A 9,557-nucleotide genomic window follows, 5' to 3' on the forward strand; every position below is an offset into this window, starting at 1 on the left:
CTGATCAGCGGTGGAGGAACCTTAGTTGTTGGTCAAGAACAAGATGGCGTCGGTGGGTTATTCAGTGCTGCCGAGTCGTTTGTTGGTGATCTTACACAGGTTAGTTATGTGCACATGTTGAATACATAATTTTTAATATTGAAATTTAACACCATACTGGACAGTCTTCTGTAACGGCTGTTGATAGTGTTTTCAGTGCTAACATTATCCAAAGTTTCAAAACCAATCTTTGGCTAAGGAAGTCATTGCAATTGTTCACCTTGTGTAAAGCGCTAACATTTGATCCTATGATAACTGTCGTACTTGATGGAAATGCTATGAATGTCCATTTATCCATCTTCATATTCTTTTGCACTGTATGACACAAACAAAAAACTTTGTCAATTCATATCAAGTCAAATAAAAACAAACCAAATCAAATCAAATTAATTTCCAGGTTAATTTATGGGACTACGCCATGACAACGGGAGAAGTATCCTCGGTCTACGCTGGCTGTAACGAGATGGGGAATGTGATTGCCTGGATACAGATGAAAAATAGCTCTCAAGGAAATGTACTGATACAAGAAGAATCAGATCTTTGTACAGGTAAGCTTTCTGGTATATGTTGGCCACTGAATCATTTGATCGCAACACATTGTTTGTACTTAACCGTCGTAGAAGGAACAAAGTACTGTAATTGGCAACAACAATGTTAGATTAGCTGTGACACAATCCTTTACAACTATTATTCTAATATTTCGTTCATGGGTTTTATCGACATTTTGGAAATGCGAAGCTATTCTTTAGATGACCGTGCTTTAAACAGGTAAATTATAAATGCAATGTGTAGGGGAATTTACTCCATGGACTTTGTTCTTTAAAATTCAATTGTACTGCATGTACGTTTCCAAAATTGTCTCATCAAGGATTTGCCTTTTTAACTGTGTTATTAAATCTTTCTTCTAAGGCAAGGACAACTGTGGTTCAGCGCCATGTGAAAGAGGTGGAATATGTAAAGATCTTGTTAATGATTATGAATGTGACTGTCCAGTTGGATATGGTGGCAAGCAGTGCACGCAGGTCCAAGAAATGTGCCATCTCAGCTTTTGTCAGAATGGTGGAAGTTGCAACAGGAATGTCGATCCTCATAATTGTAATTGTGTACCAGGATTCTCAGGTAATTAAATTATACTACATAGTTTAGTATACTAGAGTTGTTTGCTCTGCTTGAATCAATGTCACTACATGATACTTATTCACATTGGAACTCCTTTTCGTTTCCATATGGATGGCACAGGCAGAATATACTTTTTTGAGTATGCGTACGTAGGGAGTGAATTAATTAATTACGGCAAATACATCGATGGTTTTGTGAAATTGTATTATCAAATAGATCACTAATATTACACACATAATGTTATACATTGTCTAGGTCCTTACTGTGAGTTTGAAACAGGAACTTGTCTACAGAATTCATGTCAAAATGGTGGACTGTGTGAGATCGTCCACGGTATGTCGATATGCAAATGTGACAAAGGTTTCGCAGGAAGAAAATGCCAATACGGTAAGAACAGCACGTTTTCAGTTGGACATTACTATATATATCCATATATTACCTAAGAAGGACTTTAGTAAACAGAAAACATGACTTTACAAATTGTCATAAATAAGCGACAGATAAAACTTGTAACTAAACTTATAACTACCAGATGAAAGTTCGTAATTTTCTTTTAATATGCTATTAATCTACTTTCTAATTGTAGATGTTAATGAATGTAGACATAACAACGGTGGATGTAGCCATGTTTGTTTAAATACACACGGGTCCTTCGTATGCCAATGTCCAGTTGGTTATGCTTTGATGCCAGATTCTAGTACATGTCATGGTAAGAAAAACTTTATTCGAATACTATTACCCATTCCATCTTTTCATATTAAACGGAAGTCTCTTGGTAACCGCCATTCGTGTACATTATTTTATTACATCATCACCGATTTATTATCACCAGTTTTATCGTTAGATGTTGCCTAAACATTTTGAGAGTGGTTGTTGTAAGAAATCAGATAATAAGCGCATTGCGATTCTCATGCTGATATAGTTTTTCAATAATTGAACAGAGAAAGATATGACACATGTTATGTTATTGTTAAGAATTGGACAAAGAAGGACATGACACAGTTTCACATGTTATGTTATTGTTAAAATGGTTTTATTTGTGTTCTTTTGTACAGATATATCTTTCTGCTCATACAAGGATGTCTTATATTCTGTAAGTATAAATTCTTTGAAAATTAAATGGATCCATGTTTTTCAGGATTCGAATCAGCAAAGAACTATTGATCGTTAGGACATTTACTTGTAAAGTTTTCATGATATTTGTTGCATTTATGAAATTTTCTACGTACACAATCTTATTAAGGCAATGATGTGATGTAATAGAATAATTGAAAATAGGATTCGGTTGGTGTGCTACCTTTTGTCATAAACATCTTCGATGTTCCCCTTCTCGTGGTCTTTAAACAAATGTTTGACAACAATCTGTAAAATGATCGCTACATTTTTTTCAGAATTCCGTATCTATTGACCCGTTTTACTCCTTGATGTTTTACACCATCATTTCTATGTTTATATATTTTGTTAATCATTCTCGTTTCTCCCTTCCTTTTCTGATTAGGTTGAAGAAGTTTGGGAAGATAATTGTTTGAGCTGTTGGTGTGAGAATGGAACAGACGTATGCACAGACAAGCAGTGTCCTATACTTACATGCCCACAGGTATGAAATATTCTTCTTCTTTATGTATGCATCCATACATATATACATACATACCTACATACCTACATACCTACACACTTACATGTATTACCTACTTAACCACCTACCTACCTAGTTTAGTTAGTTGCACACTCCACTAGAGAGCTTCGACATACATACATACATACATACATACATACATACATACATACATACACACACACACACATGCATGCATACACACACATACATACATACATACATACATAAATACATACACATACATACATACATACATACATACATACATACATTCATACATACATACATACATACATACATACATACATACATACATACATACATACATACATACACACATACACACATACTTACATACATACATACATACATACATACATACATACATACATACATACATGAATGCATGTTTTTGATTTGCTCAAAACTGTTATCCGTTCTTATTTCCGTTTACCAAAGACAGTCTTTAATATAGAAGGTGGTGAAATCCATGTTTCCTTGACATGTAAATAAATTAAACACTTTGTTTTCCATTTGTTAATTCTAGGGTCAACATGCTTATAAAGGTCCCGGAGAATGTTGCAGTTCATGCATCGCAGGTAGACTATAACAAATATTATAGTATATACATTACAGTAACCAAAACAGTGTGTAGACTTTCGTTCCTTTATACTACAGAATGTTTCATCATATTCAATGTAAGGACTCGCGTGATTTAGAACAAAACAAGAAATAACCACCCAGCGATATAAAGATAACCTAAAGATGATATTTTTCGCAGTGGATCAATTGTGGAAAGTTGGTTTGGAAAGTATTATGGGGTGTTTTTCTCAGAATACCTAGTGTAATTTGTCAACAATTGTGTCATTTGCTTCCATGTTTTGTCTATTGCAGATTCAGAAACATGCAGTGTAAGTTTGACTGGAATGTACGAAACCTTCGATTGGCATGCTTTCCAGTTCCGTGGACGATGTCGTTATGTTTTCGCCCAAGACTGCTCTGGAGGGGATTTCAGTATCCACGTACAAGAGGAGAAGAAACGGTTTGGTCTAAATCCACTTGCTCATCGCAAGACTCTTTTCATTCACATAAAGTGCATAACTGTCGAAATCAAGTACAATGGCGATGTAAGAGTTGCCGATGTACCAGTCCAATTGCCATACAGTCACTCGTATCCGAGTGTTGTCGAAATCACCCGAGATGTCACGAACAGTACTTTTGTGAAAACTTCGGTAGGTGTTATCATTGAGTGGAATATGCTGGGCGATATCAAAGTATCCGTGCCTCGCAGCTACAAAGACATGTTGTGTGGACTCTGTGGGAATATGAACAACAACAACGAAGACGATGAAACAACAAGACAATTTTTACCCGCCAGAACAGCGAACGAATTTATACATAGTTGGAAAGTTGACGGTTATAAATACTGTCGACGGCCTGTGCGTACCCCAACTAAGTCCCTGTTTAAAGTTATAAAGATAAAGAAGGTTGACTTGTGTGCAGGTAAAACATATGCAGATCAAAGAGAAGCAAGATCTCGATGTAGTGTTTTTAAAGATCGTGCTTTCCGTGCATGTTATCCGGTAGTAAATCCCACAACATATTATGAAACGTGTCTGGAAGATGTATGTACGTGTTCCTTCAACGAATTGTGCTACTGTGAATCTGTGACGGCCTACGTACATGAATGCAGAAGGAACGGAATCATTGTACGCAATTGGAGAGACGAAAATTTATGTGGTAAGTGTATTAAATATTTCTTCATTTGTCGATCGCAAAGGGTATAACTAATATGTATAAACTTGACTTGTATCTAAGCAATGTTTACAGCATTTTATTATTAGAGTTATAGACCATACCGAGTTCCATAAAGTTGATTGCTCATTCAAAATGACTTCTGTTAGGTACTGCACTGCACAGTTGGTACATTTACATTGATTTATCTCTACCAAGATTCATATTTCTTAGTTTTTGTACACAACAAGAACAACCTTTGACTGTATGTTTCTATCATTGTTTCCATAGCAACAACCTGTCCAGAAGGCATGATTTATGATCACTGTGGACCACCCTGTCCTCAGACCTGTGACGTTTCTGAACTTCAAGACCCTGTTTGTCAGAATCAACCATGTGTACCGAAGTGTCAATGTCCTGCAGGAACAGTTCTACACGAAGGAGCTTGTATTTTACAACGAATGTGTCCTTAAATTGCGAAACAAGCATGTACAAATGTAACACAAGACTTTTTAATGGACATCCATGAGTTTGAAACAGGTGCATCTACTTCTGTCAGTTTGTTCCATTCACCTTTTCAATTGGTCACAGTTTCCTTGCTTCGAATTGACAGCCGAAGCATTTTAGCATGCGCCCTCAACGTAACAAATGTACTCAACTTTCGTTATATGTATTTGAAGGATCCGGAATGTTCGTCGTCACCAATGTTTCACAAGCATCGAACTGCAATGTGGTTGTGAAAGATCCTAGAACAGAGGCGTGGGATCGTTGATTCATATATGAACAGACTGAAGCGCGAACACATATGTATATATAGTGTAAGAAGAAATTCCGCCTTCTGTACGACATGCATGTCAAAGAATTTACATACTCCGTACAGGCTCGAAGTACTTCTGACATGGACGGGTACCGTGGGATTATATGAATTATAAGTTATAGGTGCAATGACTGATATTTCGCACTTTTGTTACATTGCATGACTCATTGTTGATGATGTACATTTTGAATTTCATTGAATCGAACTTATATGGGCAAAGTTTTCACATTAATATATAACAGAATTGAAGATACAATTCAAATTTGGTTAACATACAAATCTGGACTCCCTCAAATAGCCAGTGACAATTACTTCATGAATATTCATTATGTATTCGTTTATTTTGTTGAGATGAAAGTATTCGTATGGCACTAGATAGACGTAATGCACTTTCATGAAAGATTGACTGTGATTGGTTTCACAACGGTACGTTGCCTGTATTAATAAACGATTAAAATAATCAAGTTAAGCTACTTGCACTAATGAGAGTTTGACATATATTTTATATTTGCTATATTTTCACTCCTGTTTCTCTGTTTGCCACTTTGAACTTGTCTGTGCTTTGACCTAGTACGATATCAGAAGAACGGTTTAGATGAGCTTGGATTTAAACAACATATTAAAAAAGATTGCCTAGGAGATAAAACAAGGACAAATTCATTAGATTTGAGTGCAGCTTAGATTCAGGACCTGGATTGTTATGAAGATTTCATTACAGCAATGGCATTACTTGTAAAAGTCATTTGATCTGTATCATCCAGGGACGCCAATTTTAGGTATCTAATAGTATGATACCAAGAAAACTGCCCAATGCAACGTCGACTGAAGTGTGTGCTTCACTGAGTGCCCTCTTGTTACTCATCATTTCAATCAGTAGAAACCTGAAAGGTCAGGAAGTATCATCAATGATAACTTTATACTATATTTCCTCTTGTCATTTGCAAGTCGCAAATTTATTTCATTTTATTTCGTCAACATACACAATCTTTCAAATATTAATCGTGAGAATTGCTTTAGCTTATCGAAGAAGACCAATAACCCAGCCGACCTAGCTACCCACCATCTCACCCACCATCCCACCTAGCCATCAACCCACCATCCCTCCCACCAGCCCAATGTCATCAGTAGTGCAACTTGTAGCCCTCGAGAGCTCAAGCCTTCAGCTCTGTCATTTCATACAAGCACTAACATTAATTAATCGATCGCCTTCGCACAAATTCACGGCAATAGTAGTGGGAAACAACCAATGCCTTTAACATTATCAATGTGGTGGCGGCGGTAAGTCCTAACCATTGATTCTACGACTCGTGTCCCTATTCATGTCTGACAGCATTTCATTCCATGTTTTTGGAATATTAGATGGGGGGAGGGGGCATGATTTAGAGAAGGGAAATTGGGAGAGGGACACTTTTTAGAACACGGAATTGAGAATGGTCACATTCTGCGCAAAATACCGGTTTTGGTTTTTCCCCGCCCTTCCCCTTGTAATTACTTAAGGTGCAAGGATAGTCAAAGCTAATGTTGTGAGAGAAATGTTATTTTTCCAGTAGAAATATGTTTACATAGTAATTCCTCTTATTTCTGTCGAAGTAGATTTCAATGACTATCAATGTATAGATCCATACAGATGTATGTACTATATCTATGTAAAGACTTCCAAATATCATACACTTTTTCTTTTAAACGCGTCGAAAATAAGCATTCTCACTACATGCAAATTTTTATCAATGCACATTGAGCTCGAGAGTGTGCCTACATGTACCGTGTTCGTTTACAATTTGAAAATATGACACTAACTTAGAAATGATAAACTGAGATACTAAACCTTGCCATGATATACACCTTCAAGTAATACAACTTTTGGCATCCTGTGTCAGCGATGAACTAAACTCAGTCTGATTATTTGTCCCATCAGTATCTCCGATCAATGTATGTCAGTGAATGTCAAGGCATCACAGATCGAATCTCCATTACTCAAACTGATATTTTCTTTTAGATAAACTAAAATCCATTTTGTATACATTAAGTAGCAATAAAATATAAAGTCATAGTAAGATAACAGTAATTGCACAGTTTGGTGTCTGTCAGTACACTTGAGAACCGATGACAGAAAAGTTGAAAAGATGGAACGGTGAGGCTTTCTTGTGCATATAAGAGAACGAGACGGTAAATTCTATAAAATCATTACTATCCCGTCAAATAGGTTACTTTTATGTATGTATGTATGTATGTATGTATGTATGTATGTATGTATGTATGTATGTATGTATGTATGTATGTATGTATGTATGTATGCATGCATGCATGCATGCATGCATGCATGCATGTATGTATGTATGTTGTGTGTGTGTGTGTGTGTGTGTGCGTGCGTGCGTGCGTGCGTGCGTGCGTGCGTGCGTGCGTGCGTATGTATGTATGTATGTATGTATGTATGTATGTATGTGTGTATGTATGTATGTATGTGTATCTATATACGTACACACGTTATGCATGTGTACGCATAATTATATAACTTGTGATCTATCTGTCTCATCATCATCATCATCATCATCATCATCATCATCATCATCATCATCATCATCATCATCATCATCATCATCATGCGTGCGCGTCCTAGATAGAATCCACAATGTTGGGCCAGGAGTCCTTCTTCCTCATTAGACTTGAGAGGTCCACAATCTCTCTAGCAATTGTGTTCATGTAGCTAAGAAGTCTTCTTCCCCTATTTGGACATGTATGAACGCCTGCCCGTCTGAATATATGCAAGTATATCCATCCATATGTTCCTATTATCATAGTGAGTAGAGCGTTTAATCAAAGAAATTCGTTTAATGTTTATGAAATGGCAACAAAATCTAAATTCACTGAATGAAATCTGAGTGAAGCTAAACAGTTTGGCTTCTGTCATATCAGCACATATTGACATAAAGGTGCAAAAATCACACAGCGAGCGGCGATTGATTAAAAAAAGGATACCTTAAGAAAACCATTCTACCTGTCGTCGTTAGTTGCAACATCTATCGTTTGATTCCTTAAAGACATGTGATAGTTTTCTTGCGGCAACGGAGTATGGTATTTTCTGAGTAATTTATATACGTGATGTCTAATGGAGTAAACTGCCATGCATCTCTGTCTGTCTGTCTGTCTGTCTGTCTGTCTGTCTGTCTGTCTGTCTGTCTGTCTGTCTGTCTGTCCGTCCGTCCGTCCGTTCGTCCGCCCCCCCGTCCGTCCGCCTCCCGCCCGGTGTTCCTTCTGACTGCCGATTCTACACAACTCATTTTTTAAAATTCCCATTCTCGGTAAATTGATTTTATGCTGAGCATATTACATCGAAAATCGTCTTAAGATTATAAGATACTATAAGACTAAATCATTTTTAAAATTGAAACATATAGTTCGGGACCACAAGGAACAAGCTACGACTTCCACAATCCATTACAATCACTTGTTATAAATTTATGGATCATACTTAGTGATGCTTGAACAAATTAAGACTTGAACTAGACTGGCGCCAAAACAGATAATCCAGATTAAATTTGGAACATTACTTTCCAATTATCGCCGTGATAGTGGCATTTGGGTCATCATACAACGTAATAGTAAAGGTGTCAGTGATGAACAATCTACAAAACTGACTTAGAAAAACTCAAATAAGGAGATATTCTCATTGCGTTAGCTAATTATGAGTAATGAAGAAATATTAACCAAAATTCGAAATGAAATATGAAAAGTCAAAACTTGAATATCCATGGTCTGAATAAATTAATGAGAAATCGATGTTTCGGGAAGCCAAAGTCCTGTATTTATATATATTAGTAAGACAGAAATTTCGAAGCGAGTCATTATCGCAAGCCAGAGCTCATATTTTTGCTGCAGAAGAAACGAAATATTGGCGGTGCGTCTTGGACGGTGCCGTAAAAGAGGCTGTCGTTTACGACGACGACGACGACGACGACGAAGGGAGTGTGAATTCATAGAAATAAACGATGTTGTCCCTAACCCAAAAGAATGATGGATATTATTAACAACCTAACAATTTAAAAAAAACCCTCATGGTTTTAATGGTATAAACAATTCCCAGCATGCATTGAATGTTGTCCATGAAACCTCCTCTCCCAGTTTGACCACTCTATGATTACCATCATTGAAACCCAACCTTGCCGGTGTCCATGATATGATTACTAAAGGTCCATAAGCAATCACCATTCCATCATTTACCACTATAGAGGA

The 9,557-nt window shown here is 36.7% G+C and overlaps 1 protein-coding gene across 1 annotated transcript in view; it reads left to right on the plus strand.

Annotated features, from left to right (window-relative positions):
- LOC144438756 (sushi, von Willebrand factor type A, EGF and pentraxin domain-containing protein 1-like) overlaps positions 1-7,352 on the plus strand; it is a 21,025-nt gene extending 13,673 nt beyond the window's left edge. Inside the window, exons 20-29 of the mRNA XM_078127915.1 lie at positions 1-99; positions 437-587; positions 949-1,158; positions 1,414-1,545; positions 1,745-1,867; positions 2,214-2,251; positions 2,657-2,755; positions 3,324-3,375; positions 3,671-4,516; positions 4,802-7,352. The exon at positions 1-99 is cut by the window's left edge and continues 112 nt beyond it. Of these exons, the coding sequence (XP_077984041.1) occupies positions 1-99; positions 437-587; positions 949-1,158; positions 1,414-1,545; positions 1,745-1,867; positions 2,214-2,251; positions 2,657-2,755; positions 3,324-3,375; positions 3,671-4,516; positions 4,802-4,983 (1,932 nt within the window). The 3' untranslated portion in view covers positions 4,984-7,352. The remainder of the gene's footprint in view (positions 100-436; positions 588-948; positions 1,159-1,413; positions 1,546-1,744; positions 1,868-2,213; positions 2,252-2,656; positions 2,756-3,323; positions 3,376-3,670; positions 4,517-4,801) is intronic.
- Positions 7,353-9,557: the final 2,205 nt, after the last annotated feature.

This window comes from Glandiceps talaboti, chromosome 8, assembly GCF_964340395.1.
Source record: "Glandiceps talaboti chromosome 8, keGlaTala1.1, whole genome shotgun sequence".
Classification (NCBI taxonomy): Eukaryota; Metazoa; Hemichordata; class Enteropneusta; family Spengelidae; genus Glandiceps; species Glandiceps talaboti.